This window comes from Bombina bombina, chromosome 3 (genome assembly GCF_027579735.1).
Source record: "Bombina bombina isolate aBomBom1 chromosome 3, aBomBom1.pri, whole genome shotgun sequence".
NCBI lineage: Eukaryota > Metazoa > Chordata > Amphibia > Anura > Bombinatoridae > Bombina > Bombina bombina.
Genome location: NC_069501.1, coordinates 183995172 through 184020681, shown reverse-complemented (window position 1 = coordinate 184020681; position 25510 = coordinate 183995172). Strand labels below are relative to the sequence as shown.

General features: G+C 36.2%; 1 protein-coding gene across 1 annotated transcript in view; it reads right to left on the bottom strand.

Annotated features, from left to right (window-relative positions):
- Positions 1-25030, bottom strand: part of EPHA6 (EPH receptor A6) — a 1448913-nt gene extending 1423883 nt beyond the window's left edge. Inside the window, exons 1-2 of the mRNA XM_053706041.1 lie at positions 25009-25030; positions 22645-23325 (exon numbers count right to left, since the gene is read on the bottom strand). Of these exons, the coding sequence (XP_053562016.1) occupies positions 22645-23325; positions 25009-25030 (703 nt within the window). The remainder of the gene's footprint in view (positions 1-22644; positions 23326-25008) is intronic.
- Between the last annotated feature and the right edge of the window lie 480 nt (positions 25031-25510).

Genomic DNA, 25510 nt, shown 5'->3' with positions numbered 1-25510 from the left:
TTTTCAAGGTTTTTCACTGATACAAATATGAAAACTAAGAAAAAAAGTAAAACATGGCTGCTAATAAAAATCATTCAGCCACCAATCAGCAAGCGCTTGTAATGCTCGTGGGATATTTCCCTATCAGACCAAACTTGGACATTAGTCTTCTTATCCTGGCGTCAAGTGGAAGGATAAGGAAATATCCCATAACAAGAGAAAAGACAAGAAAATTAGGTAACGGTACTCACAGTAGAGGGGCAATCCTTCTCGGAACTACAGGGAATAACTGGAGAAAAGTCAGGCAATCAGAGTTCGGTAACAATGAGGTAATCAACAGAAACAGCAATACAGGGGTTAATCAGAAGAGTTGTCAGATGCAAGCAGAGTTCAGCAGCAGTAAGGCAATCTGGCAGTTCGGGGGTTAAACAGACAGAGTGGTCAGACAGGCAGAGTTCAGTAACAATTAGGCAAACCAACAATTCCGGGGTTAAACAGGCAGAGTGGTCAGACAGGCAGAGTTCAGTAACAATTAGGCAATCAAGTAATTCAGGGGTTAAACAGGCAGAGTGGTCAGACAGGCAGAGTTCAGTAATGATTAGGCAATCCAGCAATTCAGGGGTTAAACAGGCAGAGTGGTCAGACAGGCAGAGTTCAGTAACAATTAGGCAATACAGTAATTAAGAGGTTAAACAGGCAGAGTGGTCAGGCAGGCAGTGTTCAGAAACAATTATGCAATCCAGCAATTGAGGGGTTAAACAGGTAGAGTGGTCAGACAGGCAGGGTTCAGTAACAATTAGGCAATCCAACAATTTAGGGGTTAAACAGGCAGAGTGGTCAGACAGGCAGAGTTCAGTAACAATTAGGCAATCCAGCAATACAAGAAATACAGCACCCAGGAGCACACACAGTAACACCTATACTTGGGCGATGTAAGTAAGGAACAGAGGTACTTACATAGCCCTAGGTTCGTGCCAAGAAAAAGTTCCAGGAGGCTCAGAGGAATGACTTTGCGGAAAGTGCGCCCAGAGCACCGCTGCATCCATGGCAACAGCCATGGCAACCGAGAATAGCCACCTACGTCCGTGGCAACGGCCATAAAGAATGGAGAGTGGAGCGTGACAGAGCCCCCTTCTCAAAGGGTATCTCTGGGACCTTAACATGGCTTGGAGGGATGAGCAGAGTGAAACCTGGTAGTCCCAAATCAAACACTAAAAAGTGTCATTAACATATGTGTGCGCATGTGTATGTCTAATATTCTTATGCAAACATATGTAGATGATAGTGTGGTACAGTACCATCCCTGATGCAATTTGATTCTCAAAGAAAATGTCATTCAAGTTATTTGTTCTATTAAAAAAATATATCAAATCTTTAGTTTGTCATTTGTAGCCACAGTTTTAAAATTCCATAAAGAACAGATCTGTTTTTATGACCTGAGATGTGAACTTCAGGAAAACACATATAGCTGCATTATTTATACAGGCAAATAGATATCAACTTGGTGAATATACTAACTCATTACAATGTACAAGCAAGTATAGGTTAACAACTTTACCTAGTGACATAACAACTAATGTGTATTCCCACAGCAGCCCACACATATAGGAGAATCTATAAAATCCTAAGTACAGAATCTGATTGGCTATACTTGATAGCTTAGTAATTATTAACGTTAATATATGACAGTGAAGATGTGATTGCAAAATTCATCATTTGACCGATCTGACAAGCACCCAACTGAGTGAAGCAGTCAGAGGGAAGATGTCTATTCTGCTTAATTGAAATAATTCAGTGTCACATGGAAGGTTATTTTTTTGCATGATTGCAAAGTGTTTACAACTCACTTTCTATTCTAGTATACAGATGTATATCTATGTATATACATAAATAAGCACGTAAGCTGATAATGATGATACTGGAATAGATTTAGTGCAAAAGAAACCTCCTATGATATTATGGTATCTCTGCATGCCGTCTCTTTAATCTATCTAATGCCAGCAAGGTATTAAAATGTCATGGCGTGCTTGCATATTTCATAAAAGAAGTTTGAATTATAGTGTACATAAATAAGTTAGAATACTTAATGTGCAGTGTAACTTCTAAAACATTATAAAATGAATTTCACTAACTGACCTCATGTGATCTCAGCATATTCCTTTATCACAAACTGTTAACATATAAAAAATCACATACACAAGAGTTTGACAAAGGCACTATGAAGGCAATCTCCTCATATTACAAAATTAGTTTAATTGTAAGATATATATTGCTCAAATTTGTCTTTGAGGAGTGGTGCTCACATTTATATTTATATATTCAACTTTATAAAAAAGTATGTGGAACTGTGTTCCACAAAAAGAAATGCTTAAACAGCACTTAAACAGCACTCTATGCCCAGACTATCACTATCACTACGAGTTTTGCGTTAACAGGGGTGCGGTGCTAACGAGCAGTTTATGCTCACCGCTCACTTGCAGACAACGCTGGTATTACGGGTTTTTAGAAACCCGGCGTTAACCGCCAAAAAGTGAGCGAAGAGCAAAATTTAGCTCCACATCTCACCTCAATACCAGCGCTGCTTATGGTAGCGGTGAGCAGGCAAAACGTGCTCATGCACGATTTCCCCATAGCAATCAATGGGGGAGAGCCGGCTGAAAAAAACCTAGCACCTGCAAAAAAAGCGTTCAGCTTCTAACGCAGCCCTATTGATTCTTATGGGGAAATATTTTATGTCTACACCTAACACCCTAACATGAACCCCGAGTTTAAACACCCCTAATCTTACACTTATTAACCCCTAATCTGCCGTCCCCGACATTGCCGCCACCTGCATTATATTATTAACCCCTAATCTGCCACTCCGGACACCGCCGCTACCTACATTATACTTATGAACCCCTAATCTGTTGCCCCCAACATCACCGAACCCTACATTATATTTATTAACCCCTAATCTGCCGCCCCCAAAGTCCCCGCAACCTAACTACATTTATTAACCCCTAATCTGCCGCCCCGAACGTCGCCACCACTATAATAAAGTTATTAACCCCTAAACCTAAGTCTAACCCTAACCCTAATCCCCCCTAACTTAAATTTAATTTAAATAAATCTAAATAAAATTAATACAATTCACTAAATTATTCATATTTAAAACTAAATACTTACCTATAAAATAAACCCTAAGCTAGATACAATATAACTAATAGTTACATTGTAGCTATCTTAGGGTTTATTTTTATTTTACAGGCAACTTAGTATTTATTTTAACTAGGTACAATAGTTATTAAATAGTTATTAACTATTTAATAACTTCCTAGTTAAAATAAAGACAAATTTACCTGTAAAATAAAACCTAAACTAAGTTACAATTACACCTAACACTACGCTATAATTAAATAAATTACCTAAACTAAATACAATTAATTACAATTTAAAAAAAAATATCTAATATACGAAACCCCCCCACTAAATTACAGAAAATAATAAAATAATTACAAGATATTTAAACTAATTACGCCTACTCTAATCCCCCTAACAAAATAAAATATTTTTTTTTAAAAAAGCCCTACCCTACACTAAATTACAAATAGCCCTTAAAAGGGCCTTTTGCGGGGCATTGCCCCAAAGTAATCAGCTTTTTTACCTGTAAAAAAATTTACAAATATCCCCCAACATTAAAACCCACCACCCACACAACCAACCTTACTCTAAAACCCATCCAATCCCCCCTTAAAAAAACCTAACACTAACCCCTTGAAGATCACCTTACCGGGAGACGTCTTCAGCCAACCAGGCAGAAGTGGTCCTCCAGACGGGCAGAAGTCTTCATCCAAGCCGGGCAGAAGAGGTCCTCCAGACGGGCAGAAGTCTACATACAGATGGCATCTTCTATCTTCATCCATCCGGCGCGGAGCGGCTCCATCTTCAAGACATCCAATGCGGAGCATCCTTCTCGGCCGACGACTAAAGATGAATGACGGTTCCTTTAAGTGATGCCATCCAAGATGGCGTCCCTTCAATTCCGATTGGCTGATAGAATTCTATCAGCCAATCGGATTTAAGGTAGGAAAAATCCTATTGGCTGATGCCAATTTATCTCCGCCCCTCTGCTGATAGGAGGCCCACCTGGGTGCACGCTGTGTGGTACCAGACCGTTTTTGTTGTTTTTTTGTTGTTGAGATGGGTTCAGAGACTGTGACTATTAGCTGATAACTGAGTGCTTAGATTGGATTTGTATGATAACTGGAGGAGCTGGGATGTTGTTTTTTTACCCCACCTTTTTGAGTGGTTGGCACCTTGTTGTGATTTAACCCCTAACTATGCCGTCACAGTGAGTTTAAGGAGGGGACCCATTCATTTGAGCACTAGGATGTATAATATCTCCCACTTGACTCATTGTGGGTTGTGCCTGGTTGATAAATGTAGGTGGTTTATGGTATACATGTGAACCTTTGGAAGTTATTGTTGTTGGCTATTTTGGATTTACTCCCAGATGTTTAATACTAGCTGTGGGCTTGCCTGTGGGTGTACAGTGACGATTACCTCAGCCTGAGTAAGGGGGATTCATAACATAACGTGATAGTGAGGCGAGTGATATGTGAGAGCCGGTGCTTTGGAGTATATTAACAATGTTTTTGTTCCATGACAGGAGGTGTGCCTTTACGGTTCAATCAATACACAGGGGGCGGAGCCCTTTGGACAAACCGGTTTTGCTCTACTACAGTGATCGTGTTTTGATCTGACTTTATCTTGGCTGGAGATGAGCTGTTTTAATTGAATGACTAGACTACAGTTGGGCAATACGCAGGTCCGATGCTTTTGTAATATGGGACAGTGTTGTATTATCTATTGTTGTTGATAAGGGTTACCTTGGATACATGTGATGTGTACTGTGATGGGCCATATTGCCGTGAATGATGATTACCATGAACCAATGAGGACACAGAGGGCGGTGCTCTATGCACGATTTCCACGATAGTAGGTGAATGAGATGATTGTTACCTACACCTTTAATTTGGTGGAGCTTGCTGATCGAGCAACAGATTGCGTTATATAAAGCTTGTCTGAGTCTGTTAACTGTGATCGGTGCGGTATTTACTTCTGCTTAGGCATACACCTATGTTGTTAGTGGTGACCATGGTTACCTGTGACGTTTGGGAGGTGTGACCGTACTATGGCTTTTGTTGGTAATGGTTTTTATGACCACCTATATTAGAGGTGTGGTTGGTTTGTATCCAATCACTTACCTCTCAGTGCAGTCTGGTCCATTTACGTGCAGAGCAGGGTAGCCTGTTGTCTTAGGGAGGATGTGTATGGTGTTACTATGTATCACCGGGGATATTAGACAAACATATAACTTTATTTTCAATTACCAAACAGTGACCGCACCACCTTCTAGATAAATTTACAATATGTTCATGCACGGGATAGAGTCTGGTCCTTGACTCAATAATAACATAACATCAATAATTCCCAGCCAACGAGTCTTAGCAATCTTTCAACAAAGGGTTTTTAATCGTAAATGTTGCTTCACACTGTACAATAATAAATTAGGAAAGTCTGAATGTAAGATCACTCAAATTCACACATACCCCAGCCACCATACATATCCGTACCATACATACATTGAACACTAAATAAATCAACAATTGTTACAGCACATAATAGTAACCATAACACCCCCAGGGTGTCCCCAGGGGGTGAAAACCAGCACCACCTGCATCAAAAAATAATTAAAAAAGAAAAGAAAAAATTGTTCAGCCTTTGCACAAATCGGGAAAATTCTTTCTGTATAGAAAATGTAGCAAACCATAAATCCAGGCTGTTAGAGAGTTAACGGATACAAGCCATATCACTCCGTTCTGATTTTCTGAACGCTATAGCTTGCAGGATTGTCACTTCGGTATTTCACAAAGGACCATATATTCTTATAGTACTTATTGGATCTTGTTGTATCCTTAACAATATTCTTGTGGTTTTATTACAGTCCCCAAATAATAGAACTTTGCTTTGTTACATATATTTATAATCCTCAATTTGCATATCTCATGGAGAGCCAAGTGCACATGAAACACCTGTTGTAATATGAAACATATACTTGCAATAATCTTGTATGCAGTAATGTCATTACTGTGTATATGAATGTCTCTCCACTAGAGCTGACGTGTGAATGGCCACAATCTCTTGGTGTAATTGGCTGTATCAAAGGGAGATAACATATCATATTGATCCAACCTCACACCCTTTAAACTTCACTCACAGTGTACTAAATATTTCAGCATTAAAGGTTGCACCCTCGAGTTCTGCACATTGCCCAGATACAAAGTTCAAACTTTGGATGCCTTGTGTTACTCGGATCTTTCAAGGATCTCATATGCAGCTTGTACCGATAGTAAATAACAAATAACAGTGTTACCTTATTCATCATATGCTTATTTGCTGGGTACTACTGTGAGACATCACCGACGTTCCCTTCAGTGTGGAAATGGACCGCTGCCAAATTGCTTCAATCTCACCTTATGTGCCAATACCGCTCACCGCTATCCTGAAGTGTGGCTTAAACAACACGCGCATAGACAGGTGATGGCATCTTAGTGATTCCGACGCGCGTTTTGGGGATGCGCATTTTGGGACTCCGCCCCTTTCTCAAGGAATATACAGGTAACTGTGTGAAGGTGCTATTTAAACCGTTATTGCTTCATACCTATTGGATACTCATATTCACACCCCCAATAACGGCACACTCCATACACACGTAACATTCTTTGTATGGAAACACGGATCTGTATACAACTCACGAATATTAGAGACAAAACAAAAGAAAATAAAAAACCTATTCTGTATCTCTTACTTATCTCCTACTCACAGTAACCAACAGTATATCGTGTATGATCTACATTTATACAGGACACCGGATCTCACTCCCATAGTACAGCCTCACAAAACACGCTGCATCCTACTGAGAATATATAGTTGGGATATAAAAAAATATAGTTGGAATATAAGAAAAACCCAGAATATCTTATCAATTCCCCAACCTTTCCGCATTAACAGGGTAAACATTGGAATTGCCTAATATTCCTACCCTACTCTTACTTCACAAATAACTATCTCAAGATATGGTAATGCTATACAGACCAACAGTAAAGCTGAATACTGTGTCTACTAATAATGTATAGTTAAGGCATAGAGTCAAGACGTAACCCGGGTTGTCTCATGAGGGCACAGATATCCCCACATTAACAGAGTAACTATCACCATTTTTTACCACGAATACGTAAAAAATATATATTTAAGAAAAAAGGGGGCTGTTCCAGATCATATTTGGTAATGAGACCATAAAAAAATAAATAAAAAAAAAAAAAATAAAGAATAAATGAATCAAGCAGTACCCTAAGAGTGCATTTGTGAGTTTAAATTTAACGAATTATGGGAACTTCATTATTGCAAAACCCAGAGTCTCAAATTTGCTCCACAAACCTCCCTGGGTGAAAAAATAAGTTACAATATTATTTAAAGAGACAGTACCTGCATAATTCTGCATGAATTATACAAATTTTCATGTTCATGTTTACTTATCAGAATCATGCCCAGATACCAAAATATATATAAAGTCATACTGAAGTCAATTAAGACCATTCAAGACTTATTTAGAAAAAATTCACTTGGATAGTACTTAAGTTGTGTAATTTTAACTGATTGATTTGTGTCCATTCCAGAGATACCCTTAAATGAGATCATCATATATTCTCTTTACTCTTCTGGATATATCCCTCACATATTAAGTTATTCAAATGAAATTACCCCAGGAGATATCTCTATTGAGACCTTTAGGGACCATAGTATCTAATCTTCTGATCCACTGAGCCTCCTTCCTGAATAATATTTTTTGTCTATCTCCACCTCTACGTAATGGGGGTATCCCATCAACAATTTGAAACCTCAACTGGCTTTTGTTGTGAGAGAATCTCGTGAAATGATGTGCCACTGGGGCATCTTCATCATCTTTACCTATTGCTGCTTTATGTTGCCGTATCCTATACCTGACCATTTGAGTGGTCTCGCCTACATATGCCAGGCCACATGGGCATTTTATCACATATATCACATATTTAGAATTACAGGAGAACCTCCCTTTGATGGGGATCCTTTTCCCAGAGAGGGGATGGGTAATATGATCTCCTTGTTGCATTAATTGACACAAAGCACAGTTCATGCAAGAAAAAGAACCTTTCTTGGTCATTTCAGTAGGTTTCTTTGTGGGACCCCAATCAGCATGAATCAATTCATCTCTTAAGTTTCTGTTTCTCCTATATGAAAATAGTGGAGTATCATTAAATATATTCCCCACTAGGGTGTCCTCTTTTAATAGATGCCAATGTTGTAAAATCATTTTCTTTAAATTTCTACTGTGAAAGCCAAAATGGCTGATGAATGGTACAGAAAATTTCTTAGGGTCCAGACTCTTTTTAGTTAGGAGACTCTTCCTATCAATATTTGCCACCTTGTTCATATTTTGTACCAGGATTTCCGTTGGATATCCTCTATCTGTGAACTTTTTAGTCATTTCATCTAATCTTTTTAAGCAAGTTATGGGATCATCAACAATCCTTTTGGTTCTTAAAAGTTGGCCCAATGGAAGATTCTTAATTAAAGAGGGTGGGTGGAAGCTATCATACAATAGTGTGTTATTTCTATCTGTTTCTTTTGTAAATAAGTCACTTCTCAATTTGTGATCTACAATTGATACCATGGTATCTAAGAAGCTTACTTGCATCTTACTTGCTTCCATGGTGAATTTCAAAGATACATGCAGCATTTACTTCTGCTTAGGCGTACACCTATGTTGTTAGTGTTGACCATGGTTACCTGTGACCGTACTATGGCTTTTGTTGGTAATGGTTTCTATTACCACCTATATTAGAGGTGTGGTTGGTTTGTATCCAATCACTTACCTCTCAGTGCGGTCTGGTCCATTTACGTGCAGAGCAGGGGAGCCTGTTGTCTGGGGGAGGATGTGTATGGTGTTACTATGTATCACCGGGGATATTAGACAAACATATAACTTAATTTAAAACACTTGGTATAACACTTTGTTTAGCCCATTATATCAGATTGGGCATTTTTTATAATAATGATGTTTTTTTGCAAACCTAGCCACCTGTATGTGTGAGTTCACAGTGCTTACACAGAAGTTGTATTGATTGGTTTACAACCGAGGGGGGGGGGGGGTTTACAGTCCTTTATAAGCTTGTTCATTTGCACTATTGTATTGTCAGAAGAAGGGACGTTTGAGGTCCAGAAACGTCACAAATAAATAAGTTTCACAGATATCCAAAGTCCAGTGAGTGCTTCATTCTATTTGCTGTTTAATATTCCCTTCAAGAGCACCCTGGCAGCTGCAGGACAGTGGTGAGAGTGCACATACCTTTGAACTTTCTTTGCTTATATATATATATATATATATATATATATATATATATATATATATATATATATATATACATATATATATATATAATATGATCTGTTGCAAATCAATATAGCATACCAATAAATGTCATTTAAAAAAATATATCAGTAATTGTTTCGTTTATAGATAAAAGGATGTATGTAAAGTAGAGCCTATAGCAGGGGTGGGCAATTATCGGCCCTCTAGATGTTATGGACTATATCTCCCTTTATGCTCTTTCAACCATTATGCTGGTAAAGCATCATGGGAGATGTAGTCCATAACATCTGGAAGACCGATAGTTGCACACCCCTGGCCTAGAGTATGGTCAGAAAAGCCTAACAGGTGGGACTATGGGTCACAATATCAAACTCGACAGCATGAAAAAAAAATGATTATCTTGCCAGACCAAAGAGCTAGAGCAGCCTTAGGCAGGAGGAGTCTGGCTAGAGGAAATGGTGCTATATGACTTCCTCTCTCCAGTTGGTAAAAAATTGAAGTAACATGCCTCTCTTTCTCCCCCCCCCCCCCCCCCTTTTGGTTTTATTAAGTTTTTCTTGCCATGTTCAGTTTACTGATACATAAAAAAATGATATTAGCAACATATAGTTTCTATATATTTCTCATGCAGATATGTTGAAATGATGTTGCCTGTTACAAGAATTTCACTACTAAGTCACTGCTTCAAATCTTTGAGGTTACTTTAATGCAACCAACATTTCACTTGCAGTTAATGATTCATTTACATATTTACCATAATTTGTACTACTAGTCTTGTTAGCTGGCATTTGTGAGTTATAGGCATCCCTGTGCCTATACCCTAATTATATGCCACGTTCTATAAAAATAATGTTTCATATTAAAGGGACACTGAACCCAATTTTTTTCTTTCGTAATTCAGATAGAGCATGTAATTTTAAGCGACTTTCTAATTAACTCCTATTATCAATTTGTCTTCGTTCTCTTGCTATCTTTATTTGAAAAAGAAGGTATCTAAGCTTTTTTTTTTTATTCAGAAATCTGGACAGCACTTTGTTATTGGTGGATGAATGTATCCACCAATCATCAAGGACAACCCAGGTTGTTCACCAAAAATGGGCATCTAAACTTACATTCTTGCATTTCAAATAAAGATACCAAGAGAATGAAGAAAATTTGATAATAGGAGTAAATTAGAAAGTTACTTAAAATTTCATTCTCTATCTGAATCATGAAAGAAAAAATGTGGGTTCAGTGTCCCTTTAGCATTATCATAAGGTTCTTCACAGTACATTGTAAATTTGTAAAGATAGCCATTCCATATGTGTTTCCTTTGTATTATTAAATTGTATTAAAATGAAGAAACATATTAAATACTGTCTCTTAATCTGGGGCCAGTTGGAGACTGGCTATCACTTTAACCTGTTGTAGCGCTTGATAACGAACATAGTACCAAAGTTTAGAAAATGATGTTTCTAGAATGCATGACACAGTTTTAGGTGGATATTTTTTTAAGTTGAAGTTGAATCATGTTTGATTTTATAAACCTTGTTTTCATAGATTAATTCCACCAGCACAGAAAGTAAAAGCTTTGAGCAATCAGAAGCATGATAGTGTTTAATACTTTATTTTGTTGTATACTAATACATAATGCTTCATAAGAATATGATGTGCTGGGGTTATACAATGGACCATTTCTGGGTATACACTCTACCTAGTACAAGCCCAAAAGCCCAAAATGTTAAGGCCCAGAAGCTGCATCCACAGTTTAATAATAGGGCCCTTTGTTATAGCTTTTGTTTGAGAAACTATTTGTATTAATTAATATATATCTTTATCTATTTATCTATCCATCAATATACATATATACACAGTATCCCAGAAAAGTGAGTACACCCCTCACATTTTTATAAATATGTTATTATATCTTTTCATGTGACAACACTGAAGAAATGACACCTTGCTACAATGTAAAGTAGTGAGTGTACAGCCTGTATAACAGTGTAAATTTGCTGTCCCCTCAAAATAACTCAACACACAGCCATTAATGTCTAAACCGTTGGCAACAAAAATGAGTACACCCCTAAGTGGAAATGTCCAAATTGTCAAGCAAAGTGTAATTTCTTCAGTGTTGTCACATGAAAAGATATAATAAAATATTTACAAAAATGTAAGGGGTGTACTCACTTTTGTGGGCTACTGTATATCTATCTATCTATCTATCTATCTATCTATCTATCTATCTATCTATCTATCTATCTATCTATCAATATATATATATATGTTAATTTCACACAATGTTCTTTAATATGGATAATATTAAAAAAAGTGTTATAAGTTGAGTGTCCAGATAATAAGAAAGGAAGGTAATAATTCACATCAGACTGTAATACATTTTTCAGTCCAAACTCTATTCTAAATTTAACAAAAAGTGAAATCCTATCCTCATAATACACAGATGTTTCTTAGCAAATGCATAAGGATGTAAAATTAAGTAAGCACTACAGTTAATTTTCTCTCTAAACAAAGTGTTTTACCAGATATACAATTGTGTGCTCATGTACCTGTGAATGATGAAAAAATACACAGTATGAAAGTAATATAAGAAGGAATCATAGAAAGCTATTAGATCATTTTACAAAAAGATAATGCTTCTATCTGAAAGAAATACAATTCCTTGTGATATTGTGGCATTCCCTAGTGAGTGTCTTAATGCTTAGGCTCTCATTTGCCATTAGTGATTGTATTATTTTTGTAGCTCAGCATTTATTTTTTCCTCATGAATACTTTGAACTATATTGTGTCCCATTTTTAAATTTAGCTTGTTGTTAAATATTAAAATGAGATAAGTTACAAATAGAACAACGTGTGCCAGTGCTACATAGGCAAAGACAGATTTTGACCTGCCCCCCTTTGTGAAACTATATACCCTGCTATTACTGCTTCTTAACAAAATGTTAGGGATGATCCCACACGGTGTTACCAGCATGGCACCTAGCTTACCAGTAGGAAGAAACTGGGATGTTACAAATGTGGAGACTGTACCACCTGTAACAGCATGGTCTCTGGACCTATCTTCCACCATCCATTCAATGGACAAAAGTACTAGCGAATATGTTGAATTTATACTATACTGCCCATGCTCCCTGGTGTAAGTTGGTAAAAAGAGTACCACTTTCTGTAAAAGGATGGCCAACCATCGGTTTGCCATCAGGAAGGCAATTAACAAATGCAATCCTGACCAGCCAGTAGCACGTCATTTTGTGTAGGCGGGACATATGGTCACTAGTATAAGGACTATGCTCATTGACCAGGTACCACAGATGAAAAGGGCTGGGGATAGAAACAAGAAGCTTCTTCACTTGAAAACCAAGTGGATCTACCTCTTGGACACAGTAACCCCAAAAGGACTGAATGTGTAATTGGATTACAATGTGTTCCTGTAACCAGGGCCTGTTTCCGGATCATTAAGCTGCCATATCAAATACTCTACAATAAGCAGATTTCTGCTCACAATAATATGCCTCCTTAAGTTTTGTTGTCCGTGTTAGCACAACCATTTGAATCTACCATATTCCTTGGGACAGCGAGTACTCTTAGAATGTTAAACTCTGCTCTATTATTGTTGTTAACTGTTTATAATAGGTACTATATGTCAATTACATTGTAATCAGGATCTGTTGTTGCAACAGCTCGACACCTCTGATTCTGGCTCGTGTGCTTCGATATTGCGCCGCCCACCTGCTATTGTGCTTGTGAAGTTTTCACTCGATTTTGATTGGCTTTGTTAATTAGCCATGCGGTGGTAACTTTACAAAATGTTGGCTACGTGGCACGTGATGTCATTGGCACCTACGCAACAAGATCATGTGATTTGTAGATTTTAGTTTAAATAGCCGTTGAGTATTGTGTATGTTACACCGCTACCTTAACATTTGCCATTAACAAAGGTTTCACGTTTGAAACTGAAATGTTTGGAACAAAGATGTTTTAAATATCCTTAATAAAGGTGAAGTTTTACTTTGAAAAGCCAGTGAGTGCTGTGTCTATCCCCTACTTGATATCTTTCATTTGCACGTATTTGCACCCCAGTGGATGTACTATGTTTGAGTGAGTTCTTTTTGCATGCGTCAGGTAGTGTGAGTTCTAATTTGAAAGTAAAACGTTTTTGCATGACCGCTTACCCAATGTGCGCAAGAAGCCGAACTTTAAATATCGCAAACATGTTAACGTATTTCCCCATAGACTCCAATGGTGTACAAAAAGTCGAAAAAACACCCATATTCATGAGCAAACCCGATCACATTTAACCAAGTGCACTAACCTGACATGAAATATGAATATTTCAGATTCTTCATATAGCAGAATATGTTCTATTTATACTTAAAAAAACATATTTTTATATATATCTGATGTTTATATATGATTATATATAGCTTTATTGATATACAGTTATATAAAGGAAAATCTATTTAAAAATACTTAGAACATATTCCCCTATGTGAAAAATATTTAAATGTGAAATATTTACAATAAATATAAACTTTATTAAAAATGAATATTGCATTAATATGATTTTTCATGTTTTTAGCTACTTGACTTCAATGGGCTCCAATGCACTTATATTGTTGTCTATATATGTGTATACATATGTTTTTAATTATATATAAAATTTATATGTGTATATGTCTGTAAAGGCATACTGTATATACACATATAAATACATATGTACATACATATAAACACACACACATATATGTATATGTATATATACTGTATATGTGTATATATATATATATATATATATATATATATATATATACATACATACATAAATATTTAGACATGTGTATGTATGTATCTCTCTCTATGTTAAAGACATTTGCATGCACCTAAGACCTCACATTATTGAGCTCTTTCTATGCAATACAAAAAAATTGTTATTAGACCGTATTATTACGAGTGTAATTGTACTTTTAAATGTATTTTTAAATGTGTTTTGTGCAACTTTTTTGTCTCACGTAACAGTTAACCAGAGCTCTGAAGTTCTGCTATCCCGACATGCATTAAATTCAATTACTTTCAACTCGTAATACACATGCTACTTCCGACATGCGCAAAGACTAACAATATACCCCTTATCGCATGGGTGCGACAGTTAGCGTACCACTTGTAATCTATCCCATTACGGGAAACACATTTTTTTAGTTTAATGTTCCTTTAATTTATATGTGTAAGATAAAATATTAATAATTGATAGCAAAATTAACAAAAATAGTGTTCCAAGATGTAATGCTTTACAAAATACTACTAAATGTTGATTACAAGTTACTAGTATTCCTTTTGAACTTATTGCATTGCAAAGAAAAGCATATAACTATGATATCCTTTAATTATAAGATAACGTATCATTCCCCATAGCATGCATAAATTAGCATTCATAAATGAACAATTATGAAAATGTGCTACAATCAAATGGGTAGACATTTACTAATACCTTTAGAAAACAATACAATGCCACTTTAGTGGTATTAAAAACAAATTCATAATATAGAGAATAGTAATCGCTATTGTGCTAAGTATGCAGCTTTATTTTTCTCTCTAGGAAGCCAAGATTTATTTTTTTGCCTTTACTTTACTTTTGGCACAGACACCAGATTCTAAAATGAACATCTATGCAGAATATTTATGCAGATTTATCAATTTTGTAAACAACTGTATTTTGCATTTGTTGGCAATGTTTGAAAAGACAGCAATATGATCATCTGGAAATTAAGGTTGTGGTTTAATAATGCTTTTGACATTTTATAACAGCTGGAACAAGGTGTAAAATAAAGCCATACAGCTTAAATATTTAGTTGATAACACTTTTGACTGGCAAATATTATTCAACAATGTTTTACATAGTTTCTGGCTTAAAGCTAAACCCAAAGTGAACACATAGGGAATTCCAGACACTTTTCCCTTTTTATTTTAATTACCCCACAAGCTTCTGCGAATATACAAAAATTGCTTTATGTGTTACTGACAATCATCATTAGTTTCACAGCTTGCAAATGCAGAGATTCATCCAATAATATATATTTGTGTCAAGATTGCAGAGTGGAAACAAGTGAATTTGTTCAAGCACTTAAAAAAAAAAAAAATTACTATTCTTTAAATAATATCCCTTGTCCTATATTTTCTAGTTATGAGTTAGATGTCTGTGTTCAGAATTTAAATCATTGCTTCCATTTCCATGATTATTCTTAAAGGGCCATAATACCCAAATGTTTAAACACTTGAAAGTGATGTAGCATAGCTGTAAAAAGCTGACTATAAAATATCTCCTGAACATCTCTATGTAAAAAAGAAAGACATTTTACCTCAAAAGTTCCTCAGTAGCCACCTCCCATTGTAAAGGATTTCTAAGCAGCATATTAGTATGTCTGTCCCGGGACATCTGAAAGGATGAGCTTCGTGCACTCTCATATTATTTCACAAATCAGGTAAAGGAAGCTTACTATGAAATCTCATGAGAGTTAAGTCAAATCTCATGAGATCACAGTAAGAGTTCATGACCTCAGCACTGCTGATGCTGATTGGCTGCTGTTCATTTCTTCATTTTTTTAATTTTTTTACCTGCAGCTGGGAGCAGCTGAGTATAACTTTTTACACAGAACTTACTATGGTGAGCTGAGGAGATTGTGAGGTAAAATATCTTCCTTTTTTACATAGAGATGCTCAGGTGATATTTTCCTGTCAGCTTTTTACAGTTATACTGCATCAGTTTCAAGTGATTTAGCATATGAGTATTATGTCCCTTTAAAAGAGAAGCAATATAGTGCAGCTGCTTATGAAAATAACAAATTAAACAATAATATATATAAAAGCAATATTGCAATATACTGTTGTAATAAGAAAATATTCTACAACATTGTCTTCTTGCACTATTGCTAAGCTTAAAGGGACAGTACAGTACCATGTCAAATTATTAGACCTGTTGGTCAAAATTTGTAATTTTGATATTAATTTAATATTCATTCTTAATAGTGTTGATAGATTTTTTTAAGTTTTTTGTAACCATTTTTTATTGCAAGTTGTTTTGGAAACATCTGCAATACATATTTACATGTAAAGTGAAGTAATATTTCTAAAATATTTGGTAAATTAACAAATGTATATATTTTTACAGATGGGTAAGCAAAAGTGGCTTGATGTTAAAGAACGTCCGTCAAATTGTCTCCTTGTCCTACAGTAGGTTGTAACTCGCCATAGAACAAGCTACTGAGCTGTTGTTCGTTACCTAATAGAGCTCTCCTCTTTCTGTATTTAATTGTTGACCTATTAAAGGCAAAAAACATGTCGCTGAAATTGTAGGTGTATCATGTAGTTCTGTAAAGAATATTAAGAAAAAAAAGGATTGTAGGGATATTTTCTGAGCTAGGTTTCTAGTTAACAGACCCTCTTCAGCTAATTGTCGCAGTTCTCAGTTCTCTCGGATACCTTGATGTCTACATCCTGAGTGTGTTTAGTCAACACTCTGACAGGAACTTTACTATTTTGAGTGCAGATATCTCACATTTTTCTGTCGGTTCTTGCTATAGTTACACAATGTTCACTGCTAGAGCCCTTCCGTTTTGTGTTCAAATAATTTCCATTATCCAATTTTTCCTGATATTCTTTACAGAACTATGAGATACAATTTCAGTAATCTTGTACTGCAACATGTTTTGCCATCATCAGGCTGACTGTTTGACTGACATTCTTTAACCCCTTAATGACAACTGACGTACCAGGTACGTCCTGCAAAAACTTTCAGTTAGTGACAATGGACGGACCTGGTACGTCAGTTGTCTAAGAGACAGCAGCTCTCAGGGTATTGCAGTGATGCCTCGATATTGAGGCATCCTGCAATACCTTTTAAAAAGCATCCGATGCAGAGAGAGCCACTCTGTGGCCCTCTCTGCACCGGTAGCGATGGTGCCGTTGGTGGGTGGGAGCTTACAAGGGAGGCGGGTGATCGGCCCATCGCTCCCCGGCATCCGGTTCCTTCAAGTGCTTTGTGCACGCCGGGTGCTGGGAGCGTGCAAAGGGGGGGCCTGCGGGCACGCGCGGGCATGTGTGTGTGCGCACGCGCGCGCGCAGCAACCACTACCACCAATGATCATCAAAGAGAGAGGGGGGCAGAAAACGTTTTTTTTTTTAAAAAAAAAAAAAAAAAATAAGATCTGCTAGGGTAGGGGGATGGGGTTAGGTGGGGGGGAAGCTACACTACAGAAAACCGCTGTTTAAGGGAAAGAAAACAAAAAAACCCCAACCTTTCTTTTTTGGGGAAAACTGGGTACTGGCAGACAGCTGTCAGTACCCAAGATGGTGGCAAATAGGTAGGTTGGGAGGGTTAGAGAGCTGTTTGGGGGGGATCAGGGAGGTTGGGGGCTAAGGCAGGGGTCCATCACAGATGAATAATTAAAAAAAAAATAAAAAAAATAAAAAACACCTTTTATTTTAGTACTGGCAGACTTTCTGCCAGTACTTAAGATGGCGGGAACAATTGTGGGGTGGGGGAGGGAAGAGAGCTGTTTGGGAGGGATCAGGGGGTGGGATGTGTCAGGTGGGAGGCTGATCTCTACACTAAAGCTAAAATTAACCCTGCAAGCTCTCTACAAGCTACCTAATTAACCCCTTAACTGCTGGGCATAATACAAGTGTGGTGCGCAGCAGCATTTAGTGGCCTCCTAATTGCCAAAAAGCAACGCCAAAGCCATATGTCTGCTATTTCTGAACAAAGGAGATCCTAGAGAAGCATTTACAACCATTTGTGACATAATTGCACAAGCTGTTTGTAAATAATTTCAGGGAGAAACCTAAAATTGTGAAAAATTTTACTTTTTTTTTTTATTTGCTCGCATTTGGCGGTGAAATGGTGGCATGAAATGTACCAAAATGGGCCTAGGTCAATACTTTAGATTGTCTACTACACTACACTAAAGCTAAAATTAACCCTTCAAGGTCTCTACAAGCTCCCTAATTAACCCCTTCACTGCTGGGCATAATACACGTGTGGTGCACAGCGGCATTTAGTGGCCTTCTAATTACCAAAAAGCAATGCCAAAGCCATATATGTCTGCTATTTCTGAACAAAGAGGATCCCAGAGAAGCATTTAAAACCATTGGTGCCATAATTGCACAAACTGTTTGTAAATAATTTCAGTGAGAAACCTAAAGTTTGTGACAAAATTTGTGAAAAAGTGAACGATTTTTTTTTATTTGCTCACATTTGGCAGTGAAATGGTGGCATGAAATATACCAAAATGGGTATAAATCAATACTTTGGGTTGTCTTCTAAAAAAATATATATATATACATGTCAAGGGATATTCAGAGATTCCGGACAGATATCAGTGTTCCAAAGTAACTAGCGCTAATTTTGAAAAAAAGTGGTTTGGAAATAGCAAAGTGCTACTTGTATTTATTGCCCTATAACTTGCAAAAAAAGCAAAGATCATGTAAACATTGGGTATTTCTAAACTCAGGACAAAATTTAGAAACTATTTAGCATGGGTGTTTTTTGGTGGTCATAGATGTGTAACAGATTTTTGGGGTCAAAGTTAAAAAAGTGTGTTTTTTTCAATTTTTTCCTCATATTTTATAATTTTTTTTATAGTAAATTATAAGATATAATGAAAATAATGGTATCTTTAGAAAGTCCATTTAATGGCGGGAAAACCGTTTATAATATGTGTGGGTACAGTAAATGAGTAAGAGGAAAATTACAGCTAAACACAAACACTGCAGAAATGTAAAAATAGCCATTGTCATTAAGGGTAAGAAAATTGAAAAATGGTCCGGTCATTAAGGGGTTAACAAAAAGTCACTTTGTTTACTCATCTGTAAAAACATATGCATTGGTTCATTTACCTAATATTTTAGTAATATTACATCAAATTACACGTAAATATGTATTGCAGATATTGCCAATATAACATGGAATAAGAATTTACACAAATTTAAAAAATCAATCAGGACTATTAAGAATAAATATAAAATTAATATCAACATTACGATTTTTGACAGAGCATGAAAATTTAAACAACTTTCCAATTTACATCTGTTACCAATTTTGCTTAGTTCTCTTTGTATCCTTTGTTAAAGTGTAATCCTAGGTGAGCACAGAAGCCATCTGGCAGTAGTATCTGCAACATTGTTTATAGCAATGCTATGCATAGATACCAACACTACTTCCATAGACTGCAAAAGTGATGTGCACACTCCTGAGCTTCTATAAGCCTACCCTAGGTTTAGTCTTAACAAAGAATATCAAGAGTACAAAGCAAATTTGATAATAGAAGTGGGAAAGTTGTTTGAAATAATATTCTATATCTGTATAATTAAAGGGACACTGAACCCAATTTTTTTCTTTCGTGATTCAGATAGAGCAAGAAATGTTAGCAACTTTCTAATTTACTCCTATTATCAAATTGTCTTTATTCTCTTGGTATCTGTATTTGAAATGCAAGAATGTAAGTTTAGATGCCAGCCCATTTTTGGTGAACAACCTGGGTTGTCCTTGCTGATTGGTGGATAAATTCATCCACCAATAAAAAAGTGCTGTCCAGAGTTCTGAACCAAGAAAAAAAGCTTAGATGCCTTCTTTTTCAAATAAAGATAGCAAGAGAACAAAGACAAATTGATAATAGGAGTAAATTAGAAAGTTGCTTAAAATGGCAAGCTTTATCTGAATCACAAAATAAATAATTTGGGTTCAGTGTCCCTTAAATATTTAATTTTGACTTTACTGTACCTTTAACATAATTAATGTTACTTCTAGTCCAGCAATGCACTACCAGCCTAGATCTGAACAAAATGGCAAAGCCAATCAGGCACAACATATGTACATAGCTGCTAATCACAAACCTTGTTTAGGATCTGTAGTGCCCTCCAAGTCCAAAGTGAACTTTAAAATTGTGTTTAACCTCTTTGCAAGGGTTAAATAAATAAGTATAGAGTAATAATACATTTCTTTATTTCAATTGCATGTTCCTTTTTAAAGTGATATAATGAAGAATATCCAGAAACATATTTTTAAGATGAATTATAATGTTTCATCTTTTGGCAGTTTTATTCTAATAAAAAACCCCATTAATCTTAGAATATTAAAATCATAGAAACATTACTATCAAAATGCGTATTGACAAACAGTCAGTTTAGTCAGACAAATCTGTTTGATGAATAAGGACCATGTGAATGCTTCCAACAACACATTTCTATCTTGTTTGTCCTTCTAAAACTTTCCAGAGAATATAACAGCAATTTTAGGAAATGAGTCCCTGTAGCCCACGTATAATTATGAATGGCCTAAGCTATAAATGGTTTTACAAGATTTTAGTGTCACTATACAAACTGCTTGTGATTTACTTCTGTTATCAGTAGACAGACATTTTTTTTTATAATGAACCTCTAGACATAGACTTCTAAATAAAGATACAATTTTCTATGAAACAACATTACAATACAGATTTTGCCTTTAAACCCTTAATGACTGAGATGTACCATGTACTTGGCCAGTCGTTAAGGGGTTTCTTGCTACTAATAGCGCTTTTATACCCTCCCTCCTCCCTTCTGGTCACTGGAATTAGTGCAGTCTCATGGCTAGCAATGAGACCGCACTATTAATTTCACAATCCCAATAGAAAGACCAGCAACATACAGGGTACGTCCCTGGTCCTTAAGGGGTCCACCAAAAATGTGACACTTTCATTGGATAGATAGGTTGATAAATTGATAGATAGACAGATAGATAGATAGATAGATAGATAGATAGATAGATAAATAGATAGAACATATCATGCAAAATATATACACATATACAAGGATACGATTATGGGTTTCATCTGCAGTTGTTAAAAAATTCCATGTGAGTATGTAACCTTTTCTTAGCAGGCTATCAATAAAAGCTTTGCCTTTTGTAATGCTGTAAAGTTATGAAGCTATAAACTCAGTTAAAACATCTTCACAATATAAAACACTAGGAACTGGGAACTATAATGATTTTAATGAACACTGTTTTGTTCTGCTTGTTTGTTTTTTTACAGTGTATGCTCTACATAAAACAATGTTAGTTAAAGAGATAAGGAAGTTGGGGTATAAAGCAAATAAAACTGATAAACCAGTTAGCAATTAGTAAAAGTACTGTTAATGGGATATGGCAATAGAATCATAAGGTGCTGTTAGTAATAAAATACAACACTGATAAATGATATAAATATTTATATATATATATATATATATATATATATATATATATATATATATATATATATATATATATATATATATATGTATGTATATATATATATATATTAAAGACACAGAAGATAAGGGTGGGTTTTCCCAAATATCATGTTCTCGTCATACGTCATTATATGGTATTTTATGTGGAACAGACATAAGTCTTTTTGATAGAGAATGATCATAAAACACCATAAAATAACAAGATTATTTAGCTCATCGTTATTAAACTGTTTAATTCATTTTGATCAATGATACTCATCAATTCAAAGTAACCTTGTCAGTTTGTGACTAAGTTACTCAGACATTAGATAATGAAATTAAATTAACGTGTTAATAACGTGTTAATTAAATAACCTGTTGCATTCATATTTTGAATTGCATAAATGAATTGTAATTATGTATTTAACCACCTCAAATTGGTTAAAAATATTGTTAAAGTACTCCTCAGGATTTGCACCCCTAAGGAGTTGAAGTGGCCAGTAAGCCAATCAAGAATAATATACATATGAAATATATGTAACCACCAATCGTCTGTGTCCTGTTCAGGAAAAGCTCAGCAGCACAGTTGGAGTGAGAGATTAACTCTAAGCGCCATTTATTAAACAGCAGTTTGAGAATATTCTTAGACATGAAACTTTTCGGCCTGGTCTAACCATCAAAGATACAGCATTTGCTGGCAATAGTTAAGACTGCACAAGCAATCACTGCCCTCTCTGCTCTCAAATAACCAACTGAATGACAGCATTGGGAGTCAATCACGCCAGTTGGATTAGTCTGCAAGGCTTGCATTGCACTAGCACTATGCTGCTAATCAGACTAAAATGGTTTTATTAAATAGCAATAACAGTGGTAAAATATTTACATAGTATCATTCTATTACAAATATTAAATATATTCCCAATCAAGTTACCTTTTCTTCAGCTACAATAAATGTATAAATGAGATAAAAGATCACTTACCATGGCATGATCCATCTATTTCCTCATACCCAACACTGCAGACACAACGCCCAAGTGGTACAAGCCAGTCTCCATCAGCTCCGCAATACAATTTTGGAGTGTCTCTTTCCTCTGCGTATTTTATACAAGAACCTCGTACCTCCACTAGTGAAGATGAATCAACTCTTGGAATAGTATCTGGAAACATTGCCAAATTCCGAACCATATAAGGACATTTTTTATAGTAGACTCTGACAGATACTAAAGCAATGCATGCCCCAATATCCTGAAAAGCCAGGTAAAAACCTTTCCTTGTTACTGGACCCACCTCACGAACTTCTGTATTGAGCTTTAAAATTCTGTCTCCCAAATCCATTTGTGTAAAACTCTCATCAGCAGCAATGGTATCAATTTTATTATATTGTGATGGCTTGAATTTCACATAAAGAGCATCATCCGATTCCATGTAGTAAAGATTAAAAGTCTCTTTGCAGGTTCCCACTACCCATGGAATGCTGTTACAGTCTCTGAGGGTGAACTTCATTTCAACAAACACTTTTTGTGCTGCATCACGGGAGATCCAATTTGAACGTAGCCAGTTGTTTTGGTTTGCTTCCATTACATTACACACTTGGTAAGTATGAATAGGTCGATTGTACTCATCCATCTCTGTAATGGCGTCCCACTGTGAACAAGGAAAAGGTGAATGTAATTATATATTTTTATTTGCAATATAGCACAAAAAGCAGTTCAAATGTATCATCTTGAATCCTATTAGTGTCCAACATATAGAATTTTCAAAAGAAAGAAAATATAGTAACAATATTCTGAATAATAAAGTATAAAAAAAACAGTATCAGTTTTAAATTAAATAGCTTTAAAAATAAATAACTCTTGGAATATGAGTAGAAAACACTTTATAATTACATGTTTTTTTTCTGTAATCATGCAATAAATTAACATAATGGGGGATATTTATCAAAGTTATGTCGGACCTGATCCGACAGTGCGGATCAGGTCCGACATACCTCGTTGAATGCGGAGAATGCGGAGAGCAATACGCTCTCCATATTCAGCAACGCCACCCCCTGCAGACTCGTGGCCAATCGGCCACCAGCAGGGGGGTGTCAATCAACCTGATCGTACTCGATCGGGTTGAATTCCAGCGATCTCTGTCCGCCTGCTTAGAGCAGGCGGACAGCGTTATGGAGTAGCGGTCTTTAGACCGCTGCTTCATAACTGCTGTTTCTGGCGAGTCTGAAGATTTGCCAGAAACACGGACCCTCAAGCTCCATCCGGAGCTTAATAACTGGGCCCCGCTGAGTGAGTTTGAAAATGTTTGAAACGCATTATTACATTGTTTGCTACAACTATAACCAAACTTCACACACCACTTGGAGAAGTCAATGCAATACTTACTGGAGTAGCCACAGCTAGCCATTATTATTATGTTAAAGGGAAAGTAAAGTCAAAATTAAACTTTAAAAATTCAGATAGAGCATACAATTTTAAACAACTCTTACTTCTATTATCAAATGTTCTTTGTTCTCTTAATATTGTTTGTTAAAGAGTAAAGCTAGGTGGGTTGATAGGAGTTCAGGAGTGTGCACGTGTATTTAGCAGTCTATGGCAGTAGTGTTTCTATCTCTGTAAACAACGTTGCAAATGGCTAGACACAATTGCAAGCTCCTGAGCTCACCTAAGACTACTCTTTAACAAAGTATACCGAATGAACTATGCAAATTTAATAACAGAAGTAAATTAAAAAGTTGCTATTAAGGCCACATATGGTGCATGGTTAGCCATGTGAATTTTTAGACTTAAATTACAGGAAAAATGTGGCACAATAAATAATAAAATATTACCACAAAATATAATTTCATTTTATTTTGATGCATTATCTTTAGTGTAGGAGTATAATGTAATCTGCCCCAGGCAAATCTAACAATTAGTGAAAGTTCCTCCATATAACGTTTGGGAGCCCTGCAGAAAAACGTATAAACATCATTTTTTTTTTTTATGAAATGCGTGTTGTTTCTGCTACCACCACAACCATAGCATACTCACGTACAAATAGTCATACAGCGGTTGCTTAACCCCTAGATGCTGTTAGGACATTCTATGCCATGCTAAAACCCTGGGCTTTAACACAGCTAGGATAGCTTCTAGGAAGCAAGTAATTGGACTGGGAGAAGTGCTTAGCATAATAGGCTGCCCTTATGATCCGATAACTGCATTAAAGTCCCATGATCACATCGACAATCACGTTACTTCCTGTTTTCTGCAAATGTGTACTTCAGAACTTTGTTCTGCTCATGAACCTTTGCCCTGTCCTGAAGGGATTAAAGGGACAGTCTTCTTGATTTTTATATTGTTTAAAAATATAGATAACACCTTTATTACCCATCCTCCAGCATCGCACAACCAACATTGATATATTAATACACTTTATAATGTCTTAAGCTCCAAGGGCTCTACTTATTAAGCTGTGCATGCAGATTTTGGATGCCCTTTGCTGCAGGCCACATAAGCCAGCTTTTAGCTGGCAGATTAAAATCAACATTGGGTTATCATGAGCAGGTGGAAACCTTGTACAAGCGTATTGCTGCCCGCTTTTTGTGATCCTGGGTGGACAAGTTTGTGGAAGCGAACCCTGCCTGCCCAGACTTTTTTAAACCAGCCCCTAAGTCTCTGACTGTTTCTAAGCACCTGCAGGCCGCCTCTATCTAAGAGCATTTTATTTGCTTTTCAAAGCAAGACAGTGATAGTTAATGTTTGCCATATAGATAACACTGTTCTCACTCATGTGGAGTTATGAATGAGCCAGCACTGACTGGTTAAAATGCAAGTTTGTAAATACTGAGATAAGGGGGCAGTCTGAAGAGGC